Source organism: Taeniopygia guttata, chromosome 3, assembly GCF_048771995.1.
Source record: "Taeniopygia guttata chromosome 3, bTaeGut7.mat, whole genome shotgun sequence".
Lineage (NCBI taxonomy): Eukaryota > Metazoa > Chordata > Aves > Passeriformes > Estrildidae > Taeniopygia > Taeniopygia guttata.
In genome coordinates, this window is record NC_133027.1 from 30680723 (window position 1) to 30706775 (window position 26053).

At 38.0% G+C, this 26053-nt stretch overlaps 2 protein-coding genes across 8 annotated transcripts in view; one reads left to right on the forward strand and one right to left on the reverse strand.

Annotated features, from left to right (window-relative positions):
• LOC140683520 (uncharacterized) overlaps positions 1–9185 on the reverse strand; it is a 39983-nt gene extending 30798 nt beyond the window's left edge. The window contains exon 1 of the mRNA XM_072926113.1: positions 9025–9185. Coding sequence (XP_072782214.1) covers positions 9025–9185 — 161 coding nt within the window. The remainder of the gene's footprint in view (positions 1–9024) is intronic.
• FAM135A (family with sequence similarity 135 member A) overlaps positions 1–26053 on the forward strand; it is a 79639-nt gene that overhangs the window by 6865 nt on the left and 46721 nt on the right. For 6 of the 7 annotated variants that reach the window (XR_012054930.1, XM_072926520.1, XM_072926523.1 and 3 more), the window contains exons 2-3: positions 7750–7829; positions 11517–11637. Coding sequence is in view for 6 of the 7 variants with exons in the window: in XM_072926520.1 (XP_072782621.1) it covers positions 11561–11637 (77 nt within the window). In the remaining variant the exon portion in view is untranslated. Of the gene's footprint in view, positions 1–6671; positions 7609–7749; positions 7830–11516; positions 11638–26053 lie in introns of those variants that run through there. The other variant, XM_072926521.1, reaches the window with a different exon arrangement.

Below are 26053 nucleotides of genomic sequence, written 5' to 3' on the forward strand. Positions count from 1 at the left end.
GGGAGGGTTGCAGCCTGTGGAGCTCTGACAGAGCAGGCTGTGATGACTAGGGCAGCCTTATTGCTCTCTTCCTCCATGACAGGGAGCAGAAGAGCCCTTCTTCGGCAAAAATGGTGCCTGTCTCCTGATACCAGATGTGTTGGTTGGTTACTCTGCAGGCAGAGCGTGGTTTTGGGCCTGTTGGGACCAAGCTGCTGGAAGCTGCTCAGCTTTCCATCCTTCCACGCCTCCTTCTGGAAGGAAATGGTCTGGGGTGCCAAGGAGGGTTCCCAGGTGAGACGTTGCCTCCCTGAGAAGCCAGGCCTCTGAGTAGAGAGCAGAACTTGTCCTGTGGAGCAGGGCGGAGGTTGGACTGAGCTGCTGCTTGGGCTCTAGGGTTGTGTCCTTCCATGGAAGAAGTGGGGCAGGGGTAAAGCGTTACTGTCCAGCTTTTGAAGTGAATCAAAGAAAGGAATGGAGGCTAAAAATATTGCCTTGGGAATGGCTGTGAGAAGGGGCAGTTTCCTTCACCCTGCTACTGAGACCTCTTTGCTTTGCTGTGCCACGGCTGTGGCTTGTGGAGGCTGAGGGGACAACTGGCCAGGGAACTGCTGTGTTGTGCTGCTGTGCACTTCCCTTCCCTGTGCTCGATGGCACTGCTATTTGTGGAGCTGTGCTTTGAAACCGGATAAGGAAGTGATCTGATCAAGCCCTGCAAAAATAGATTATTCTAAAATGGTAACTAATTAATTTTAAAATGCTGTCCCACGAGCACTGTGTTGGCAGTGTTGAGGGGGCGATGTATTGCTGCTATGAAGATGTGAATGAGCACATGAGGGAGAAACTTCTGAAGCTGTTTCTAGTGTGGAAGACTTGGTGTAGTTTCATGGACAAAGTTGGCTTAAATTCTTGCTGTGCCCTCACTCACCTCTTCAGGGTTAGATGTTAATATAGGCACACTCCAAGATAGATAGGTGCAGCTGTTTGTGGAATCATGCTATAGTTAAATCAGTGAAATGTTGCTGTTTAAATTAAAAACAAAAAAAACCCTAACCCCCCCCCCCCTTCCCCCCATAACCACCAATAACTTACAAAGTAACCTTCAAAATATCTGAGAATGTTTGGTTTGGTGCTATGGGGCTTTTTGCCTCCCACTACTGCCAGCACAATTGCAGAGATGGCTGTCTGTGGTGTGGGTGTAAGCAAGTCTGCAAGGGTAGGAAAAGGATATAATTTCAAGACTGCTACTGATATATAATGTGGTGTTTCCTCAGGGTGCTTACTGACACCCAATCTTCTTATAGTGTGCATGCTAAGATCTGCTCAGTTTGTCCAAGCTACCATCACAGCTGTCCACCAGTGCTGATCAGTGTTATCTTTACTTGATGCTTGTTTCTTCAAAGACTTTTTTACTTCTCTAAAAATGCACAAACAGTACTCTGCATATTGTGTTTAGTCCTTTCTCTTCTAAAGAGCTAAAAAAAGTAGGGAGTGATTAAATTTTATTGTATTTTTAGGGAGTGGGGAGTGTGGGTTGGTTGGTTTTATTTGTTTGTGGGGGTTTTGTTGTTGTTATTTTGCTTGTTTGCTTGGGTGGTGTGTTTGTTTGTTTGTTTTCTGTTAGGTCAGATCTGTTTTGCTCCAGGCTTCAGTGGCAGAAAAAAGAGTGTGGAACATTAAGGACAGAGCATTAACATCTTGTGCTTGGCTAGTTTGGGTAATAACTAAGTGAACTTGGAAGTTTAGATATGTTTCAACTTAGTGCTCTTAGATTTGGAGGTGTATAAGACAAGCTGCTGGAGGTGCCACCTGAGGTTGCAGAGAAAAGTATCTTCTCCTCATCTGGTCAATGCCAAGATAAGTGAGCATCAAGAGAGCTTAAAGCCTTAGGCCAAATTGACATGTAGGTGTTTGTTTGCTACAATATGTGTTTGAAAAGCTTTAATGCTCATTCTGAAATACTTTTTATGACCTCATTAGGTCACAGCTTGCAGTGGCATTCTGCTAAATTGTCCTTCAACTTTGCACTTGTATCATTCATTCCAGAACTAAATTGCACTTTGTACTAGAATAATATGGATTTGACTGTAAAATTAATGTATTTTTTGTGGAGCAGAAAGGTTATAGTTATATACAGGGTCTTAGAAGAGGGGTCAGCTGAAGAAAGGGTCTTGAAGAGCATCAGAAAATCATTAACAAGGGAAGAGCAAAATAAGAATATATTACTTTTCTCAGGTAGGTGTTGAATAAAAGCTGTGGGCAGACATTATAAGACATTAAAAACAATGTTTTATATTTCCAGTTTTTAGGTGGTTTTTTTTATTTTTGCGCTGAAGATCAAAGAATTAAACTTGTAGTCTAAATGTATGTGATATAATGCTTACCTTGATTTGTTTTGTTAAAATGGTAGGAAACTGGAAACCAAACCACAAGGAAATCAGCAATGGTGTGGCCAGCAGGACCAGGGCAGTGATTGTCCCTCTGTACTCAGCACTGGTGAGGCTGTATCTCAAATCCTGTGTCCAGTTCTGGGCCCCTTGCTACAAGACAAACATTGAGGGGCTGGAGCGAGTCCAGAGGAGGGCAGCAGAGCTGGTGAAAGCTCTGGAGCACAAGTTCTGTGGCGAGCTGGGGGTGTTTATCCTGGAAAAAAGGAGGCTCAGGGAAGACCTTATCACTCTCTACAATGACCTGGAAGGAGGATGTAGCAATATGGGGATTGGTCTCTTATCCCAAGTAATAGGTGACAGAATGAGAGAAAATGGCTTTTAATTTTGTCAGGGAAAGTTTAGATAGAAGAATTTCTTCACTAAAATGGTTGTCAAACACTGAAAAGGGGTGCCTTAAGGCAGTGGTGAGATACCATCCCTGAAAGTGTTTAAAGAAATGTGGAGTTGGCACTTGAGGACATGATCTAGTGGTGGAGATAGCAGTGTTAGATTAAAGGTTGAACTTGATGATTTTAGAGGTCTTCTCCAACTTTAATGATTCTGTGATTCTGTGAAAAAAGTGAAGTCAAGAATTATGTTTTTAAAGATGTAGTAGCCATCCCCAAATCAGCTACCTTTATATTGGGTTATTAACATTAGGTGTTGAAAAATGAAATAGTTTTTGATACAGTGCTCCTGTGTATTTCTGAAAGAAATTATATTTGTAAGAATGTCCTGTTGGAGTCACTGGTTTTCTCTGTTGGCTGATCCAGCCTATCACCACAAATGCTATTACTGTAGGAACTACCAAGGAAGTGGTTTTGTGACCACTGATCCTGGATTGGATTTACTATCAGATTATCCCCTAATGTAGCTTCGATCAGGCAGCCAAGCTATCACATTTCTTAAGTTAATAAGAGTATGCAATATATCATTTGTGCTAACTTAATGCCTACTGTAAAATACAGGGAGGAAATACAGTAACTATTTGGCATAATGCCTTCCAATACAAAATCAACCTGTCAAATCTGAACTGTATTTACTGTCTTGTCAAAGAATGACCTCAGAGCAGGTATTGGAACAATGACTCAACTCTGTAAATTATGCTGTTTTATTTACAGAGGACAATAATACAGAATTATTACATATTAAAAATAATTTACTGATCATATACCATTAGATTTATTTTTCATTTCTCTTGAAACCAAAGGTTTAATTTTTGAAAACAAATTTTCTTTTGATGGGAGAGAGGTTGCAGCTTTCTTTAGGAGATTTTTGATTCATAAGTTATGGCAGAGTAATGACATTAACAATCATTGCAGATATTTTAATGTCAAATTCATCCATCCATATGAAAGTTATTTTTCATTTTATGACATTATTGGCACATGGAATTCAAAAAGAGAGCTTTCTTCCTTTGTGTAAGTAAAAAAATGAAGTATTTCTTAGGAATACTTAGGTAGACCCTTAGTGTTTTATGAAGAACCTATTCCATTGGACGGAATCAAATTATTTTAATAAGCTTCCTTCTCCTCCTTTATTAATTCTTATCAGATACATCATTCATAAATTCAGTAGTTTATAAGAAGGTTAATGTATTAAGCTATGCAATTTGGGGTTTTTTTAATCCAAAATTTATAGCCTGCAATTTATTGGGGTTTTTTCCATTTACTGTAAGATCTTTATATGCTTTTCATGTAAAGTTACAAAATCCTTTGATTGTTTAGTAGAAGCACTTCATTTTGGTTTTTCCCTCTTCTGAATAGGTTAGGGAAAGATAGAGTTTGAGTTCATTAATGAAAAGTGATAAAAACACAAACAATTAATTTTCAGCTTTATTTCTACATTTTTAGATGTATTTCCAGATACATTGCTGCTGCTGTAATTAAAGGTATTTATTTTCATCACTGTTGTTGAGGTAGCTCAGCTTTACTCCTGATTTTCATGGTCCACTCTCCATAGTTCTTGGCATGAGTGTGTGGAAGTTCATATTTTTCACTCAGCCAGTGTGTGGGATCAAAGTGGGACAAGGTGGCTGGCATAATGTAGTAGCACATGTCCTGAACTGCTACTGGTTATCATCAAAATGCTCCATTTTTGTTGTTTCTGACTCAAAAGCAGTCACATTTCTGCCAGTTATTTCATAGCCATTTAATAATTTTTTTAATGTGGGTTTTATTTTTATGGGAGGTCTTTGTAAAAGGTAATTAAATAATTCAGTTTGGTTTGTTCATGTTTTGTTTCCATGTTTATGTGCAAATTACTGTTGAAACTATTGCTCAATTCATTTTAATGAGAAAGAGGAGAAGGGATCTCAGAGATAATGCAGCTTTTGTTTAGCGTAAGTTGTTGGCTGAAGAGAGAAGAAGTTAATGTCCATACTGTGAGGAAAAATACAGAAATCTGTAAGCATGGGGTCTGTTTTGCAGCAGGGCTTTTTATGGTGGAGGGAGAAGAATACATCAACAAGAACGAGAACTTTTAACTGTGCTCTCACAGAACTTTTCCTGTTAAAGTTTTTAATGAGGAAGCTTAGAAATAACATGTCAATTGTCAAACAAAGACCAATGCTAGGATAGAAGGGAATAAGCCTAATAAATGTTCAAGATGAATTATTGTATCACATGTATGATCTATTAATAGGGGAGAAGAAAAGAAACAAATGCAACATCTTAATGACTTCTGTGCTCAGTGGGAATAATCAAGTTGTCAGCTCAAAGTAGTGACTATGTTGTTTTTATCAGTGTGCTGCATAAGGGATGAGATATTGGTGCTAAATATAAAGCAAAAAGTATGAAAACTTGAATTTTAATGCCTGATTAAGTTGGTTGTTTATCTAGCCCATTAAAATGTCATAGGTATCTTGAATTAGCTTTGTTAGACTCAAACCTTATGGTTGGCTGGGAAATAGTCTAGACTTAGAGAGCCAGGCATGAAGAAAATTGTAACAGTTGAGCTTTGCCCTGGGCCCATGAAGATTAGGTCATTGTTTAACTATATTTGTAGTTATTTGCTTCACACAATTATTATAGCTGTGAAGCTTTAAAAAAATTTAATTGGGAAATCCTTATGTAAAACAGTCTGTTCTGAGGTATTTTTCTAGTTGGTGGTGATGTCTTTTTAAAATTGGGATAATGAATTGAATAAGTTATTCTAGATATTTCTGCATAAGGGTTTTGTTTGTTTGCTTGTTTTATAACATGATGATTATGCAATCCAAAATTCAACTACCATTTCTTTTCTACACCTTCACCTTTTTAATTATGGAGAAACGGGGTTTATTTCTAGTGCTGGGAAGCTCTAGTCTCAACCAGAACACTGTGATATTGAGTGCTGCACAGCTCTGAAAGGATTTCAAAGGACAGGGGAGTTATGCTTGCAGTAGTCCAGGCTCTCTCTGCAGGGAATGCAGAGAGAAAGGTGAAATGATCAAAATAACAGACTGGTTCTTTGCAGCACCATGCTGACCTAATACATGCAGTGAATTATGCTTTTTCAGCCTCACAGTAATTAAAATAAAAGGATATTAGCTTGGAAGAATTTTAGCTGTATGGATAGATGGGACATATTTCTAATTGCATGCATAAAAATTTGGCACATCTTCTGTATAGTCTTGCCAAAGTCTATGAGAACCCAGAGAAAAGTAAATTAAAAAGTGTCTAGGTTTCCAGCCAGATTGTGCTAGTATGCACACTCAGAAAACAGGGATTGGGAATAGCCTTGTTGGTCAGGTCAAGAACTTTGTTTTCACCACATTAAGTTTCAGCTGAAGGCAGTGTCCAAGAAACAGCTAAAATTGGAATTGAAGGCAGTTCTCAGGTGGGGGGGACAAACTTGTGAGTCATCAGCACAGAGATAGATGGTGGCTGAGTTTGTGTTGGCAGGTGCTGGATCTCTGAGCATACAGGAGAAGAGGACTGGTCAAAAAGGTCAGGGATATGGAGGTGTACAAGGCTCCTACAGCAACTTTGAAGAAAAATACTACTTGAATGTTAAATGTACAGCTAGAAACAGACTGGAGCAAAATGAATGCTTTGTTTTATTTTCATTAGTAGGTTCCTTAGTTTTACTTTGGATTTCCACTGAATAAAAAATACTAAATCTAAGGCTGGAAAAAAATCATTTCCTCAGAATTTTGCATTTTATTTCTCTGTCTCTCTTTCAAAAAGAAAACTCAGTCCTCTTTAAAAGAGAACTGGTATGTTCTGAACACAGGCTGTAATGCATTGTTAAACAAATGTAATAAATGTTGGTGCCATATTTATGTGGCATTATGGCTTCAGGATTTTACTGGGTTTGTGGTATCAAAGATGTAATACCAACATGACATGCACAAGTTAAATTTGTTTTTAAAAAATCCACACAATGTTTTTTTTATGTTCTACTTTCTCTGTTTTCTTCCATCTGAAGCTAATGCAAAACCAGTTTAGTTTCACAGCTTGCCTGCACAAGCTGTGATAGATTTTGTCTTTGTATTTCTCTGAAATATATATATACAGAAAGATGCAAAGTTCCTTTAAGACGGTAGAACTAAGTGTTTGCTTTTCTGTGTCTTTGAAATCTAAAGGTCATCAGATAAAAAAGAGATTTTGCATTTTGTTTAATTGTATTTTTTTAATGGTTTCAGAGTGCAGGAGACATGAACTGGTTCTTAAAAAAACAGTTTTAAGGTAGTGGTTTATCAGGAGCTTCAGAGAGAGTTTCAGAATATTAGGTGGTGTTGACCTACCTGCAATGTTTGCTCTAAGAAAATGGGTTGTGGGGCCACTGAATTTTGGCTTCTGTGGGGAAGGGACATAAGATTTACCAGAAGAATCTCATCAAACCTGTTCTTATAAGTTGTCTCCTCCCTGGTAACTATGTAAGGCTGTGTGGGGGCTTGAGCTGTATTTGATGACTCAGGCCAGAATATCCTCCTACCTCTTTGGGGCTGTATTGCTCCTGGAGAGCTGAGAGTCTCTCTGAAGATTGAGGAGGTTGTGGGGTGGCTGGGGATATCCCAGAGTCCTCTGGGAGCTTAGAATTCCTTGGTGAAGACAGGGATAGTTTGGCTGGACGTAGCAGTGTCAGCTTTGCCAGAGTATTGGCTTCATGAGAAGCTGTATTTTTGCTTATTTTGTAAAAAAACGTATCAGACTGCTACACTTTAGGAGAGTTGAAAACTGCAGTGCAGGACCCAAGATCAGATTGGAGAATGCTGGTAGGCAGTTCTTGTGTGATTGTTGGAGGGGTCATGATACAGGTTGTTATTAGAATGCAGGAAAAGAGAATGAAGTACATAAGTACTGAAGCATTCTAGAGATGTTGCTCTTAGTAAAATGTTTGTTTGTTTGTTTTTTAGTTCGAGCATTATGTTTGTGACAGCAGAGAATTGGAAGACTGGTTGATTGACATACTAAAATGGAGTATTTACCAGTGCAGGTAAGACATTCTTTGAACATCTTTTTGCAGGTTCATTTCTTGTTTTTTTTTTTTTGTTTGCAAATGTGTTGTTTTGCAGTTCCCAGTGCAAATAGCTAGATTAATTGCAGTGTTATACAATCATTTTTCTGAAATCAAAGCTTGTTTAAGAGGTTTCTGTATTTTCAGTTCATTCTCAGGTGCTTTGATGCAGCTGCTGTAAAGTAGCACTAAAATGATTGATTTAGAAAAAAAAAAACAGAATCAAAAAACAGAAGACAGCTTTTTTCCCTTCAAACAAACATTAAAAATATATTGTCCTGTGGTCCACTTTGTATTGTGGCCTCAGGAAAAATTAGTTTGGATAACTAAAGAAAGTGGTGAGGTGATGTGGGGGCAGCATGGACCAGCCAGGATATATAGGAGATTTTCCAACTTAGGAAAATAAGTAAACCCTCAGAAGTATGAAGGAAAGGAAAGGTTTGGCCTTCAGTATAGAATCAAGTGGCTTTAACTGATATTTTAACTATTGGAAATGTTAAGTCTCAGTGTTCTGAATGCTTTTGAATATAGAAATGCTGTTTTGATTCTAAGTGTTAAGTAGCTACCAAAACTTTAGAACCCGCCGGTTCTAATTTGTGTATTAAGATATTGTCATTTATTATCAGACCTTCTGGTATGGGTTTATATGCTGCATTAAACTCCATTTCTCATGTAGAGAGCTTCTACTAAAGGATTCTTTTGTATCTTAATGCAGTTTAATATCTTCGTTTCCGAATGCTAATGATGTGCTTTAAAATACAACAGTAAACTCATTAAATATTAAAATGAGTTGTGGACTTTTGTTGTAGAAATTTGTGGAGTGCAGCTGTAAATTTGACAGGAATCTATACAAAACAAATGCATCTACATAAGTTCCATTTTTTTTGTTGGCTTTTGTATGATTAGTCTACAAGCTTATGACATTGTCCAAGTTGAGTTTCTCCTTTAAAATATTTGTTCACCGCATAACACTTTCTATTACGTAGTTCACAGAACTATAACTGTTCTGTACTGTTTTCCTTTGCACTGGTATGAAAGACTTTGGCAGAAAAGTAGTGATGTGGTTTATGTCAGCCCAGGGCAGTGAATGTTCCCCTTTTTCCAGTTTAAGGTGCATGTGGAACAAGCTGATGCTCAACACAGCAAAAAGTATTCTCAGTGGTGTGCTGGGTACCTGCGGTACACAGCACTGCTTGCTGGGTGTGCTGTTCTGTGAACTGTGCCACAGTATTTCTTACTGGTTTTGTAGTTGGTGCTGGAGCAAGGCATAGACACTGTTTTCTCCAAATGCCGTTTGTAGTTGAGCAAGAGCTGTGTTACTGGATTAAAATGCATGGTCTTGTGTCATGCAGGCCTGTGGTTGCTGGACCCTGTGCTTAGGCTGCAGGGAAGAATTGCCTGCCAGGCAATTTTTAGTAAACTCGCTGGGAGTGCTAAGTAAGCTCAATAGAGAAAAGGGAGGGAGTACCCCAGCTAGAGCCATATTATACACAGTAGGAATACCACAAATTCACTGGACAGCCCTTTTCACAGTCGTGCAAGATGTTGCTCTCTTAAGTTGTTTGTTGGTTTTTTGTTTTGTTTTGGTTTGGTTTTTTTATTATTATTATTTTTTAAATTAACTCATTCATAAAATGGACTTTTGAGCTTACCTAATTGGACTGGTTCTGGGTTGATCTGAGTTTTCCTGCTGGGGACTTGAGGGACCCTGATCATGGCCCAACAGCAGCCACAGGAACAGGCTTCCCTTCACTTAATGGAGGCAAACTGTTCAGGGAGTTAGCACCACTCATTGTGCCAGGACACCAGAGTCTTGTCACGTCTTCCTCTCTTGAGAATGTAGTTGGGTGAGACTGCCTCATGGCATACTTAAAAAGATGAAGATCCTTTTGTTTTTCCTTGAGTGCTTTAAATTGGCTTCCTTCTGAGGTACTGGACAGTTTCATCCATAGCACACACGGTTTGTTGCCCAGCATCCGAGGATTACAGTGGGTCTAGGATCTCTGGATCTCTGCTCTGTGGCAGGTCAGGTTCCATTTGCAGAAGATACTCTTGCATTTTGGTAGGTGATGCCCATGTGATAATGCAGTATTGCAGCCCCAGAGAATTACAGTGCAGGACATTTTGTATCTAGCTTTAAAGACCACAGAGGACATTCCTATAAAGTACTATAGACAAAGCAGTGGAAGAGGGAATTGCTGCAAAGCCCTGTAGGCTGTCACTGCCAGTCCCAGCACTACAAAACTGTAGCAAAACTTGTGGCATCATTCAATTAATCTCTTGAAGTCCTTTGATTGAAATTCAAATGATAACAAGATTTTTTAGACAAGCTGGGTTAATAGCATCATCTAGATGCTGTAATTTTGATCTTGTGGTAAGGGCCCTTGATCCAAGTTCTTCATGTTGTCCCAATGCAGCAAAATTCCTCTTCCCCTGACACGTCAATAATGTACTGTTCCTGTGTTTTTGTAAAGTGCATTCAGAGTCCCTGTACTGGCTGTTAAACCAAGGTCAGAATTAATGTCTTGTTTAGAGTTTAAAATCTACACCTGTGTTACAGTACTTGAAGTCATTCATCTCCTCTAGAGTGAGTACAGAAAGGGAAATCTTGAGTCATATTCTAAGACAATTTAATTGGTAAGCTAGAGGTTGTGCCCCTAAAGGTAACTTTGCTTTCAGCTGACTAATACCTGCTACAGTCATGACATTTTTTGCCACCTACTCTGTTTCAGTCTCAGTACTGCCTGCTACTTCACAAACACCCAAATGTATGTTCAAAATTTTAGAAACAAAAAACCCCATAATCCATTCAAGCTCCAGACAATGTCTGCTGCTTTTACATCAGAGCCATAAAAATTGACTAATGTTTGTGAAGTACAGCCTGCTCAAGTTTTTTTTGTTTGTTTAGTCCTCAAACCAGACAGTGCTTGCAGAAACTGGGAAATTTGAAGACAAGTGCTTACAGAAGGTGTAGTCTATTTCATTAATCTAGCGTTGAAGGAAAACCTGCAGAACTTAGTAAAATCTGTAGGATTTTAGTGTAGGTATCAGCAAGCAGTTGTAAGGTAGCAGGAACTTACTAGTCTGTGGCTGTGAAGATGACAGAATTATCACTTTACTACAAAAAAAAGAAAAAAAGACTAAAAATAGGCACATTGCCTTCTGTGACTCCTGCCTTTCCCTGGAATCTCTCCGTCTAAAGCCTTACATGACCTGGTCAGACACTTTCTCTTTATTGTTTGGCTACATTGTAATTCAGCTGTTGCTGTCTTCATGCCAGAGTTGAGGATCTGCTGCCTGCTTGGACATTCTGCACTAGCAAGGGCTGGAAGCAGCCCATGCTCTTTTTCTCCTTGTCGGAGAGTATTTTTACCTCTCCAGCCAAGAACCCAAGCAGAGCTGCAGTATGTAGGTACCAGTAAGTGCCAGGATTGTATTATGCTGACAATGTGTTGTGATGCTTCTCTGATAACATTTGATTCCTTCTCAAGAAAGGTAGGAGTTACTGTGAGGTGGATTTGGTACATCCTATAGTCTTTTTTACCTCAGTGCCTGCATATTTAAGGAAGCTGTGCAAAACTGTGTGTAAGCATTGTCCTTTTTAGGACCAGATGTGCATTATCCCCAGTTTGTGTTCTAAATAGTTTGTTTTCACTTTGTTTTCAGTAACTAAGGTGCTGACAAATTTTGACTTCTTCATCCTCATAAACATGAGTGAAGTTCAGGCTATGGTAGAATTCTCCGTGGAGCTCCACAAATTCTTCAATGTGGATTTGTTTCAAAGAGGGTAGGTAGCATGTTCTTTCAAACTTTACTCTGTTGGATGGCTATTGTTGGAAAGACCTTAATGGGTACTCTGTCATGCAGTGTTGCTTCATGTGTTACTGACTGTTTTTATATAGGGATTTGAATTTTTTTTATTCTGTATTGGAGAGTCATATTCTTTCTAGGATTTAAAATTAAATATTAAAATAATTTTTCTTAAAACCTAAGTTGTAATACAATACTTTTGTCTAATTGGAGGTGCGGGAAAATCAGTAGATATGGAGAGTACATTATATTCTTACCCAGGCCTTTACCCTTGCATGTCTTAATTTCTGTAATCCCTTTTGTTTGAAATACGTGTTTCTCTTCATTATTTTAAAAAATGGTCTTGCCCCAATTAGCCTACTCGTTTATCAGTATGGCAGTGGAAAATTTCACAAGCCTCTCTCCTCTCGCTGTGCTGTACCTCCAGTTACACAGGACTCCATGCTGCCTCTTTAGACTCTTCTGACCTCCTCTTATTCTAACTTATCTCTGTAGAAGTCTTCTCCACATTCCTTTCATTTGCTATTAAGTGATTGTCCTGGATTACTTCTAAGGTCCTCGTTTCCCATGGCTATGCAGGAAATAATCCTTTGCAGCTTATTTTGGAGCTATTAAAAATTATTGGTCCTTTAGTGTTGTGGTACATTAGCCTTCTGTCAATCCTCAAGTAGACTACAGTAAAAATGCATGTTACAGTTTAGGCTGTGTTAGTATTTGCAGAGATGGAATGAAGTGTATCAGTGTTGATTTTTGATAGCTGCTTTTTCCAAAACATTGTAGAGTAACTTTCCTCAGAAACATTTTAGTGATAAGAAAACATATTCGTGTTTTTAGCCTTGTCTTAGTTTAAGACAAGTGTGTGTGTGTTGGAGTATTGTTTTCAGTACAGTTAGGGGAAATTTTTTTACAGAATGATGACCCATTATGTTTGCTACTATATGCAGTCAAAGTATATACAACAAACTGACCCCTTTTTAGGGAAAATTGTAATTTCAGTCTTCATTGGAACAGAATGACTAAGGAAGGCTTAAGAGGTCTGTGAAAACACTGAGAATATTCTAATTACTTAAAAAAAAAAAAAAAAACCAAAAAACAAACCCAAAAACCACAGTCTTTTGAACTGTAGCCTTTTTTAATCTTTGAAATCAGTGGGGAAGGAGATGGTAGAACATGGCAGCACATTTACTCTAATGGGGGACCTGAAGAGAAGAAAGTGTTTTGGTTGTCTTAACCTTACAATTCAAATGGTTCCTCAGAAAGGTAGTTGAGAAGCAAAGCACAGCTATATAATTACCAGTGCTTTACATAGTGTATTTCTTTTTAGCTTACTCTTGCAGTAAGCTAAAAAGTAGTAAATTCACAGGGCAAGTTCAGAGAAGTGGAATGCTGACATAATGAGAAAAGTGACGTGAGGAGATAATGAGTTCTGGTTTCAATGTGAACCTTAAACTCTGGGCACATTCCTGTAGAAATTAATGTCAGGTGGAAGAGAAAACTTTCAGAATAATTTGACAGACCGAGAAATGTGACTATTGCAATTAATTCAATTTGGGTAGGCTCCAGTATTTTTCTAGGAAACTGTGTTTATTTGAGACCATATGTAATACTTCTGTTGCTGGAGGAGCTATTGGATAATGGATTGAATGAGCAGAAAAGTAAATCTTTAGTTTCATTGTTAGCCTCCTATTTTTTAGCTACCACTGCATTTAGTATGGTTTGTCTCACCAAAATTAAGTACAGAATTGATTGTATTGTGTGCATTCAAGCCTTCCCAGCGTGGCATGCTTGTTTCATGGAGTTAGAAACATCATGACCTTCTGAACTGTGTAGAATAAAATGTCAGCTAGTGCAAGTAATCATTTCTTATTAGAACTTAATAGGTTTTATTCCAAAGTATTTGTTTGCAGAGTGAGTCCAGATTCTAACTCATTTGATTACTGGAGATGTCATAATTTCCAGCCTAAATTTCCTTCTGATCAGTTTTAGTTGTTTTTCTTTACAGCTTTGTCTTGTGAATCACTCTATCTGTCTGAAAGCTCACCCTTATGTATTTTCAGTCTTTTGTCCCTTTTATTAAATATGAAGTAACATGAGTTTGGTCATTGGAATTTGTGGCACATTCCCCACCCTCCCTTCCTTTTTTGTAGAGTCCACATACCCTAATATACAGTCAAACCCCTCTCTTCCTGCTTTTATAACTATTTGAAGAAATATGCCAACTCTTGCATCCAAACTGTATAATATTTTCTTGGATTTGTGTCTGTAGTGACACTACTTTTGCCAGAAGCACTTATGACTGTGTTCGCACTAACGATTAAATTTGGTATTTAAGGAATGAATTACTAAAAGCAGTGTTGATGTCCATACATCTGTGTGGTTCCAGGGTTACTTCAGACTAGATTTTAACCTCATCTTCTGGACCAGATGTTTTGTATCATGAGTGTAATTTGAAGTTGCTTGTATCAGTAGTTGGTTCAGACTGTTTGGTGCTCATTGAGGTTGAAGTGCATTTTGTGACAGGTAGGTCAAAGTAGCTCAGCTTCCTTAGGAGACATCCAGGTTCTATGACTAGAAAGCTCTCAGTGAACTGAACCAGCATGCAGCAAACTGGGGTCATTGGGGAAAGTACTTCAAAACCACTCTTGATCTAAAATGGTCTAAATAGTGCAGACTGAGCCAAAATTTCTCATAGTATTTTGCTCAAGATCGTATTTATATGAAGAGTTATAACTATATTATCCTTCTAAGTGACCCTCTAAAGCAGACTATCTTCTTTACTTTAGGATAACTTATTACTCCAAGAAGGGGTAACAGATAGTGCATTGTAACAAAATATTTATCTTATGTATCCAAGACAGCTTTTTTAGTTATGTTTTCTTATAACTGTGTCATTTGCTTTAAATTCAGCTTGTTACAGATGGCTTCTTTGGTTTATTTTTATCTGTTATTACATTCAAATAAGGCTTCACACAATTTTTGTTTTGAGCTAGTGAGATGTGATGATAGGAATTTTTGCCCAAACCGTGATTGATATGTGAGTATTGTGTGACAAAATGAATTAAAGAAATGTATTTGTTTGGGACCTGTGAGAATGATAGTCTGACACAGTGAAGTTTCAGGCTGTTTTGCCATCTTAGTTCATGAAAGTTCCAGTAAGGTGTGGGCTCTATAGTACTGATCTTCTATAAAGACAAAGGAAGCATAACATAGCTTGGTTGCAAGAAGTGGAGAATGAGTTGAGTGGAAAATTGGTTGGACGATTCAGCTCAAAGAGTTGTGGTCAGTCGTGCTAAGTCCAGCTTGAAGCTGGTGACCAGTGGCACCTCCCGTGGACTGATACTCTGGGTCAGTAATCTCAGCAATCTTTGCATAGAATCATAGAATGACTTGGGTTGGAAGGGGTATTAAAGGTCATTCAGTACCAACCCTCCTGCCATGGGGGAAGCACCTTCTATTAGAACAGGTTAGAGCCCCATCCAGCCTGGCCTTGAACACTTCCAGGGATAGGGTGATTACAGCTTCTCTGGGCAACCTGTGGCAGTGCCTCACCACCCTCTGACTAAAGGAATTTCTTTCTAATATCTCATCTAACCCTACCCTCCTTCTGCTTAAAGCTGTTCAGTTTCAAAGACAGTTGCTTACCCCCTCATTTACATATGTTTTGTATGTGTCAGCATACATATATATCCTGAACTGAGATGTAAATGTGTTCAGAATGTCTGATTCCAAACAACTGGTTACTGAAAGTGCCTCAGTACTTTGTAGTGCTCAGATGAAGTTCCCATGTTCCCACCATGGGATGATGGATCCTGATGTCTAACCTGGGACAGTTACACCTTTTCTGTGGGTAAGAAGAGTTTCCTGGTAACTCTCACTTGAGAAGATGAGGTTTTCATTTCCCTGGAGCTCTGTATTGCTTTTTTACCTGTAAAAGGCAATTCTAATGAGCTAAAGAGACTTAGCTTGTAGTTTGTAGTTTAGTGTAGTGCACACATTGCTGCAAGATCTGCTTTGAAAACAGCTTTCATCTACATTTTCCCCATCTCTGTGCATTTCTATAATCCCAGTGTTAAGTTCTTACTTTCTCATTAATCTTTTGTAACTCTGTCAGTAGTAGGCCTGCACACACAACTGGCCAAAGCTCTATGTGTTTTGCCTTTTTTTTTTTTTTTTTTTTTTTGGTACCATTTTAATTTGTAAGGTAAAATACTTACAGTGTCATTGTGGATTTCAGAAAAAAGAACTTCCTAATGGTTTTGTTGGCAGTGTAAATTTGTTGTTACATAAAATGTGAGGAGAGGAATTAAAATAAAGTAGTAACAGTAGCTCTTTATTGCATATTTACTGCTCAGTGTGTCTTAGTTTTCTTTTATTTGACTTCGTTTTGGGTTAAAAGATTCTTATAAAACCACATGAAGAACTTACATTAGTAGTGTAAGTCTACCACACTTCTTTAAAGCCTTTTTGCTTTTAATGCTGGGTAACAGATGGAATAATAATACTAAATACCCTCCATAGAAGAGACTTTGGCAGATTCTAACCTAAAAGGTATTTTTGGAGACATATTATATCTGAAAGGTTATTGGTAAGATTGCAGCATAAGTTGCTTGTGAACCTAAATCCTATTAAAAGTCAAAGGAATTTAGGCTTCAGAGACCACTGAAAATTTAGCCTTATGATATTCTTCTGATTTTCCATGTTTTCCCATGTGTAGATACTCACTGATGTGTCTGAACAGCATTGACATTTTATGCTTCCATGCATGTGGTTGTGTAATGTAGCTTAAAAGAATATAACACTGAATCAGAGTATGAAATTTAATAAACCTTATGATTACTCAGTAATGTAATGAGAAATAATGCAATATATAAGAAGTTGTATTGTTTTCTGTATCCAGTGAGTTGCCTACATTATTTTTAAAATTTTTAACAGGAAGTTAAAACTCAAAATGTACACTTCCAGCAGCACTACATTTCTTCCTCCTATTTATATCAGAAATAAAAAGGTTTTGTCCTTAAATGAAGGAGTAGTCTCCTTGCTAATGGTTTGTGATGCTACCATATGATTGAATAACAAACTCTTGGTGGACAAGGAACATTCAGGTTCACCTGTTTGGTTTTCTTTTTAATTCACACAGCTCAGACATAGTTTTACTTTCAAACTATGTTTCTATATGACATATTTTTCTGGAAATAAGTGTTGTGAATTGCCTTCTGACAGGATAGCTTATCTTTTGAAGTACTGTACTGTGATCTTTACTTAATGTAATGCATCTTTACCAAGAGAGAAGAAAGCTGTCAAATTTGTCTAACAGTTGTAAGATCAGCTTTGTTCTTCAGTTTATGGTTTTACATTAATACAAATAGCAATTATACAGGTTTAAGATTTGGAAGGCTAAGCTGTAAACTCAAGGGAATGATCTGTCTAGGAAAAATTATGCAAATATTTTTGATCTTGGGTTTATTTGTTGTTGTTTTGTTGGGTTTTTTTTAAGTGGATCAGTTTCTGATTCTAGTTTGTCAGTGGATGGGGAAGTCTTATTTTAAATTGCCATTGCTAAAGAAGTTGAAATTTAGTATCATCAATTATCCTATTAGCCAGTGTGATGCAGTGTGTTTGAGACACCAATGACATGGTCAGGTCCCAAAAAGCAGTTAGACTTTAAAAGACAGAATCTTATCTTCTAAAATATGACATCTTGTATTTGTTGAAAACAGGGGTTAGAAAAGTAAGTGGAAAACTGAGCACTGTTTCCTTTGAGTTAGTTGAGAATTAAGGTTTTTTGAAGCACACTGAGTGGAACTGAAGACATGGGTAGGTTTGTTCTGCTTGTCTTCTTCAATTATCTGAAGTGCCATGCCTGTATTAGGAGACTTCCAGCCACACAGGGAAGCTTGTCTGGGGGTCACCTAGAGCCACTGTAAATTTGACTCCTACTTTTGAATCCTCCTCCCTGCTCTTCTCTGTGGTAATTCCTGGAAGGCTATACTCCAGCTTAAGAAACTAAATGACATCTGGAATGCTGCAGGTTTTAGCTACATATTCTGACCCATAAAGGTGATTGTACAGATGCTTGTTTCTTCCATCATTATACATAGAGATACAGCTAAAGAGTTGGTAGTTGTAGTTGTCATGAGGGTGTGTTTCTTTCCTGCATCCCTCCATATTCCAAAAATATTACTTCAATGTTTTGTAATGTTTATGGGTACTCACTGCATCTTCTAGACTTCTGAAGTATGGGGTACAAATAACAACTTTTGCAACTGAAATTATGATTTTGCAATGGAAAACATTTTGTCAACTCAGAATTAAAGCTGTCTAATGGCATCCCATCTCCTCCAGACATTCAATTTAGCAAAATTCCATTTTCTAAGAACAAAAAGATAAAAAGATAAAGAGCTCAGATGCCTAGTTATGCTATCTTGCTGCCTTTCTGGACCTGACATTGCCATGGTAGGCACAGCTCTTTGGTGTGACAGTGATATGGCATAGTTTGCTGTCCTTTGAGACTGCTTTTGGAGGGTCTATACAATTCCTTTCTTTATGCAATTGAAGAAATAGTGGTCTTGTGTATGTAACACCAGGTACCATTTCACAATGCAAAGTAATAGTTGTACCTCAGCATGCCTTGCCATGAAGTCTATAAGGAGAAACATCATCAATGAGTTTAGTTTAGTGAGGGAGTAAATGACAGTGTAAGACAGAAGAGAGTATAAAAGGATTCTATCTGGAGAAGATGCATCATTTTATTCTGTAGAACATACAGCACTCAGCTGTGTATATAATATGAAGTTAGAATGGGCACAGGTGTTAGTTGAAGGCATCACAATAATTATATCTTGAGTATGCACCTTCTTTTTCTAAATTGAGTTTTACTGAGTTCAATATTATGGAGTGGCATGTGATAGCAGTAGCAGTTTTAACTTTGCATTGAATACATATTTAGTCACTAAAATTGCTACTTTTGAGATTCTTTCAAGTGTTAGCATCCTTATATGCAGAAGTTTGTAGCTTGTACATAGTCTTACAGTTCAGACCTGACGCTGTGAGAGGGTAGCAAAACCCAGAAAAATCTGTCATTCATACATGCTTTGCCTTATTTGTGTGTGCTTGCTTAATACACATAATAGTTACAGCAGAAATATGATTCTTTAAGTTATTTTACCATCGATAGCTATCTGAGGGAAGGGAGAGAAAAGATACTCATCCTGTGTTTCACAGTCTTGACTGTCTCACAATACGGCAGAAGTTTCTGGTATCATGTCTTTTTGTGTCTCTTTTGCTGCTCATACAAGCTAATAATACTTTGATATATACCTGTATCTCTAATCACAAACAGTACTTTACTCACATCACAAACTGCAGAGAGCATATGACTTTGTTGAAACAGGGAACCAGGCTCAGTCCCACCACCAAATGCAGATTCAGACTCGCTGCCTCCACTTCAGTCAAGTGCTTGCTACAAAATCTCTTCCTCTTTTACTTCTTATGCTCCTGCCAATTACTGTACTCCACATAAAGTAACTCATCAGATTTTTGAATACTTTTTTAACCTTATTTCACCCCACTCCATTTGTTTGCCCTTTCACAGATTCTGGTTCACACTAGCCATGGGTGAAGAAGCTTAAAATACCTCCAAATACTTAAAAGCCCTCTAGACTGGACCATTGTGTTCATACTTATGCATACCTAACTGCCTTTGTTGATTTGCAAAGTTTTAAAATAGCTTTAAAAATTTGTCTCATATTTTCTCCAAAAATATGTTTAATACCTTAGATTAAGTGATCAAGACTTCTGCTGCTAATAATTTTCTATATTTGTGTATTTTTACTGCAAGAAGTAGCATCCAAGTTATTGGAAGTGATCAGGCTAGGGAGAAAAAAAGAGGCATATTTTTCACTTGTGCATGTTTCTTTGATGTGGATGATGACCCTGATGACCAGGTTTTTTTTTTTTTTTTGTGGAGGGAGAGGGTAAGAGAGTATACACAGCATGGCCCACTGTTGGTGCCATGAACCCTAATCTGGTGCAAAATAGCATTCTCATCTATGCATTTCTAGTTGGCCAAGCATGTATCTGCCAAAAGTTGTGATATGCATGGTCTTCTCCTGCTTTGTTTGCTCCTGGAGTCAGGTCAGTCAGATGGGCTTGCTTTTGACAGCAGTGTAGCCAGAGAATGGGTTAAGCTGGCAGGAACACAAGGTTAATTGTATAGATCTTACAGGTATGGAGATCTGTTGGATAGCAGCTGCCTGAGTAGGGTGATCCTGGTTCTGGTGCTTCCTGTGTGCCTGCAGTCATGTTCTTTCGCCTTATGGTTGGTCAAAGTGGTAAACGAGCAGAAAAAAACTGGCGGAACACTCATATTCTGTCAGTGGTGGTGCAGAAGGAGTGTGAAGTACACAGGAGGAATGGGGTGCCTACTTCTGTCACCAACTAGCTTTATAACTGTAATCCTGGACTACATCCTGAGAGAAATGTCCATGAAAGTTCCAGCCTCTGTGCTAGGAAGACGTTTCTGGCAGGGGAGAGGCCATTATGTCAGTATGATCTGCTCAGTGACAGCAGCCCAGAGATCAGTATGTTTTGAAACAAAACCTCTGTTTGAACTTTTGCATTCATCTCAGTTGGCATCCCTGCCCGTAGGATACAGAGTTATGACAGACGTCAGGTATGTCAGTTCTAATTTCCCTAAGCCCTCATGTGGAGATACAGAGCTCGCCTGGCGATGCCAGTTTGCAGTTTCCACCTCCCTTGCTGCTGGCAGCTTTGTGCCGCTGCAGTGCCCTGCCCCGTGGGCTGTGCTGGCTGAGCTGCTGGGTCTGACCAGTCCAGAACTGCTCTGCAAATGGTGCATTGGTGTAATTGAGAAAGGTATCAAATGTCTTGCAGGGGGAAGAGTTGAGTGCCTGGGAGGACAGGACAGAGGAAAATGGGTAAATAGAATTCCTTAAACTTCGTTTCTTGTAGAAGTCCTTATATTGTAAAAGTAGTCAAAATTTCAAGACACTTTTCTTGACATTCCCTTATATAAGAAAGGATAGGGTTTCTCAAGATGCCAGCTTGCTTGACTGGCACAGAGAAGGAATCAGATCATTGCAGAAGTCAGAGAGATCCAGCTCTGTTACTTGGCAGAGAAAGGGCCCCTAATCACGTCCAGAATGCGAAGTCCCTTTTTGTAGGTCAGCTCTGAAAGAGGGAAGGAGGAGATGATAGAAAGGCATCCAGAGCAGCAGAAACCCTCAGCTTCCAACTCTGCAAGGAGAACTCGGACTCATGCTCAGTGGATTTTGCAGATCTCAGCTTACAGGGAGCAGTGGTGGGAGGTCAGCCTTATAACAAAAATGAGGAAATGGGGAACAGAATGAGTTAGACACCCAGATGCATGGAAAGTTTGAGGCTCCTCAGTGTATATAGACAGTAAATCGTATGATCACCTTGATGACCATCTCTGCACTTCAGTCATATTGCTATGGTTAGTGCTTCTTCTATGGAGTTTTTCTCTTCCTGATTATATTCTTCGCAGTTTTCATCTTCTAGTACTTTTGCATGCCTTCCTTTCAGCAATTTGTTTCCTACCTTTACTGAATACATTCCTACATAAAAGTAATTTCAAAATATTTTGGATACCATTTGAGGTTATCTGCCGTGCTTGTTACAGTTTTCTCGAAACAGAAACCTTTGAAAAATGTAGATTTTAGAAAAACAATTTGTTTTGCTTGCTTATATAATTTTTTTAACTTGTTGAACAAGTTCAGCAGGTACTGTGGGTCTTCAGGGTATCCAGCTTGTGGAACCTGGCAAGAGAAAAAGGGATTTGACTACTTAGTGTGTTTGTTCTCCTGTAGTTTGTTTCATTTATTTAAACTGGCATCAGAAGTCTCGTTCTTGTGAGTGTACTGGATAGGGTAGGTCTTAGGAGATGGAAGATACTGTTGCTGTAGGAGGTGGCTCTATCATGTCAAAAAACCTGTTCAAGAACAGTAACTCTTATTTTTTGTGAAGGGGAAAGAAGTGGAGTTTTTGCTTTCCAATCTTGAATGTTCACTTTACTCTTTGATAGTCATAAGCTTTTAGGATCATTGGAATTTAGAGAAACAGGTCTTCACTTATGCTGCTAACTTTTCTTACTTGCCTGAGACATTGTTCTGGTAATATTCTCTGAGGTTTCTTAAGATTTATGTTAATAATAAATGTATAAATACAGTCTACAGCCAGCAGTTCTCAGTATATTTGAGGTTGAAACTCTTGAAGTTGAGGAAAAAATAATTTATCAGAAGTGGCAGTAAAATTTAATATTATTTCTGAGTGTGGAGCTCCCACAATTAGCTCAGCCTTTCTTAAGCCCATGTCATGTCAATGACGGGAACACTTTCTCCTCTGGCCCTGTGATCCTGCCTTCTGTTAATAGCCCCTACTGGGTTCTTATTTTCCCTTTTCAGGTAGATGAGCATGTTGGTTTGTTTTACCATAGAGTTGATGGAACAACAAAACTTATTTGAGGAGGGAAGAAAATATGTAAAAGAAGTTTTGGTCTGCCAGATGCTTTTACTTATGGCAGTACTGGCTTAGGGTGATTTAAATGAATCATGAAAATGTGCCTCACTTGAAGGAAAAAAGACACTTCTAAATCTGAGAGATGACTTTTCTTTCTTAGTGTGCTAATAACATCTCAGAGCAGTATATTTGAAACTGCAGTGTTTCAATTTAAAAAATTAAATGACAGGAGCTAATGTGACTTTCATGAATGACACAGCTTACTAGAGGGGAAAAAATGAAGATGTTGGTAAGGGATGAAAGTGATGACCTACCTTTCTTTGATGTATCTCACATAAAATATGGTAGTTCACTTGGGCTCTTTTGTCATGATTTTTTGCAACAGTTTTCTTTGTGGTACCTGATTTTTTCCTCTGGTTGAATGTTTGCTATTTGCTATTAAAATTCCCTTGCATTAAAATAAGGTGCAAAGTGAATTTTAAGGTTTCTTGTATACTTGTTTACTGACAGATGAGAGGAACAGAATTGCACAGTTCCAAAACTTTCAACATTTAAGAGGCTACTGAATACCAGAAAATGAGTTGTCTTCTGGTCTCCCATCTGCTGTGTTGGCTAAACTTTGATTTCAAAATTAACGTGTTATGATATATCTTAGTAAAAACTGATGTCTGTTTGCAAGGGCTGAAGTTATAAAATTGTGACCCTGTACACTAGGAAAACCTAACATCCCGTATATTTCTCCCCAGAAAACTGAAAAGTTCCAAGCCACAAAGTGGCTAAACAATTGTGATATATCATTTGCAAGGCTAGTATGCTGAATCAAAAAGTCAAATGAAAAATACTTTCAAACTAAATAAATATATTTTAATAGTTGTTATAAGAGAATATGAGAAATTGTTATTTTTTAAGATAAGCTTTATGGGATTGTTGTACTTTAAAGATGTAAGTAAATTTAGTATGTTTTCTTTCTTTTTCTCTTCAGTAAGAACAGGAAGTAAATGAGGAACTAAAATTATAAACATAGACTAATATAAATTAACATGTATTTGATTAAATAAGAACTCATCTAGTACTGCATGTTTATGTGTCTCTTTAAAAAAGCAATACTTATTTGAGACTGTTCCCCTTTCAAGTCTTTTAATAGATGTACATCACCATTGCAGGAATTCTGCCCAAGTGTGTCTTGTGGAAAGAACATAGTGAAAAGGCTTTTGTAATAACAAGGCAAAATCTCCAGTTGCATTTACTTTCCTCTCTCCTGTTTTACGTATTTAATCCTGTTTCATGTATTTAATCCTGTTTCATAACAAGCTGCTGTGACTTACTTGAGGTATTAGTCTCCCAAATAACTCTCATCAAACTTTTGATCTAATTACTATTTTGTTTATATATAAGATTAATTTTCAGAAACGTGTGCTCTAGGCATGTGAGGTACTTCAAAAAAGTAATTAACTTTCAAGGAAACTTTCTTTCAAATGACTGAGAACCTCTTATCTATTTCCTGTAAGTTTGCCCATTGTGTTATTCATCTTAATAAAAGTCAGCTGGGAAATACATGGATTTTTCATTGAAGGCATTGTTAAAAGATTTTAAGCATAGGGCATGAAAGCTTTCCTGTTACTCAAGTATCTGAATTAGAATTTCTCAGGTAAATCCCACAATTATAGCAGAGTGTAAATCTCACATTGGTCTATATTAGAAGTACTTATTGCAAAGTGATTGCAAGATATAAATATTTATGTGCATTCTATACTTGTATTAAATAATTCCCTGTAACTAGTTTGGTGTCCATTTGGTATTCTGTGGGCCCCAACTGGGTTTGGTGGGATTAAATTTTTATAGATGACTGTGCAAGTCTCCTGGTGAGGAGCAAGTCTAACCAATTCTGGTTTTAATTTTGCACTTCAATAACCAACATTCTACTGCCTGTGCTTTATTCTTTCTTTCTCTGTTCTCTTATTTCTGTTCCATTGCACCTTATTTTACTTCTGTTCTTATTTTCCTCTTTGCCTGGATTGCCTTTTTATAGAATGCTTAGGAGGTTACAAAAAAAAATCTGGCAAATTTGTGGTAATGTCTAAGATAGAGTATTTGTGTTCCACAATCACATGGAATGTTTTAAACATTACAGGTGTACTCAGAGTACCTAGAAAAGTATGTTATTTGTCAGTATTGGCTTGTAACTGTGGGAAATGCTAAATGTCTTTACTGCTTTTAAGATTTGTTTTATAAATCCATGAAAGAATTGGGGATGTAGGGTCTCTCCAGTAGCAACAGGCTTATCTTGTAGAGCAGAGGGGTGTTGAACAGAAATAGACTGATATTTTTTTCTCATCGTTGGATCCTTTCAGTATTTTGCTGACTCAACCTCTCGCTGCAGTGGGAGTTTCTGTTAGTGCCTGTTCGCTTCTGTGGGAAGAGGTGTGATCTGTAGGAGACACAGCTCTGCCAGGGTCAGTCTGACGCTGCCTCCATGGAATCGCTGCCCCCAGAGCTGCCTGTTCCTCTGGAGATTCGCTCTTCTGTCTGTTTTCCTTGCAGTTCCTCATTTCACTGCCATATTCTGTATTTGCAAAGCAGTGCTTCATCTCCAGCTCTGTTTCCTCCTGCACCAAACGAGTCGTGCTTGCCTGAGTCACAGCTCACCTTGGAAAAAGGAGGTCTTAGTGATGGTCTGCAGGGGAGGGTGTGTTTTTAATAGGGCCCTGCACTCAGTAGATCCCAAGAGCTCTCCTGAGGTTTTGCATGTATGGACTCACAGCTGTTCTTCCATTTGGTTAACTGATAAATTTAGAATCTGCCCTGCAGGTGACCTAATGTGCATGTGAGTTTTACAGTCCACGACATTTAGTGCTTGTTCTTGTTAATGTTTCTGAGCACATTTAAGTGTGCAGTGAGTGCAGTGGGATTTAGGGAAGAGGAAAGCTCAGACTCTGCTGTACACACTTCTGTCTTTCCTCTTCCTGGCAAGAGGAACAGCAAAAAAAAATTTACTTCAATGATGAAGTGTGTTAGGAAGCTTTTTCAGAATGTACACTTGCCTTGGAATGTTCTTTAGCTGACAAACTAAGTGGTCTTTCAAGTAAATTCTTGTGCAGCTATTGCCATAAAAACTCATATGCTTTTTTAATGCATGAGATTTTTTTTTAATAACAGTTGTACTTTATGACTGCATTTGCATGCATTACTCCCTGTCGTGCATGTAGGAGCATTAAAAAGTCAAATTGCTATTACTTTGTCATAGCAACTTTGTAAGTTTCTATTTTTGTCAGTAGCAAGATACATTCCAGTTATTGATAAACCTATTTCCTGCTCAGATTATAAATTACCATTTCCCACAAATATGGTAAAAACTCTCTTAATTATGCCTATCTAAATGAAGTTCCCCCATATTGGGGATAAAAAATGGAAACCTATCAATTTTCCTCTGTGGGAAAGCTTTTTCTGGCACATGCCAGATTTTTGAATCTTAAAGATTTTAATACAACTTGGTGAACAAAATTTAATCCTTTATACAGGATGGACAGTAGAGGTGTCCTCTGCCTACAGAAGGGCAGTAATTCTAGCTATTTATTTCAGAACACCTTTTCCTGCAAGGTCTGTACTAAGGACACTTAACTCCAGATATCCTTGAAGCTTTTAATGTCATGGTTATATATTAGCATGTAATGACATTGAGGACCAAATGACATAAACAGACATAAGCAGGCATGTGCATATATTTACTGCATAGACTGGGTTTGACAGAAATCACCTGGATATTTATAAGCTGTCCACTTTAGCTTTGCTTGTATGCTGCCTCAGTAGGCATTTCAAATGTTTAGACTTATCTCCCACACTGAAGCAAAAGCAAAGGTAGCTTTTGGGGGATCGATGTTAAACTGTTTCAGGATAAA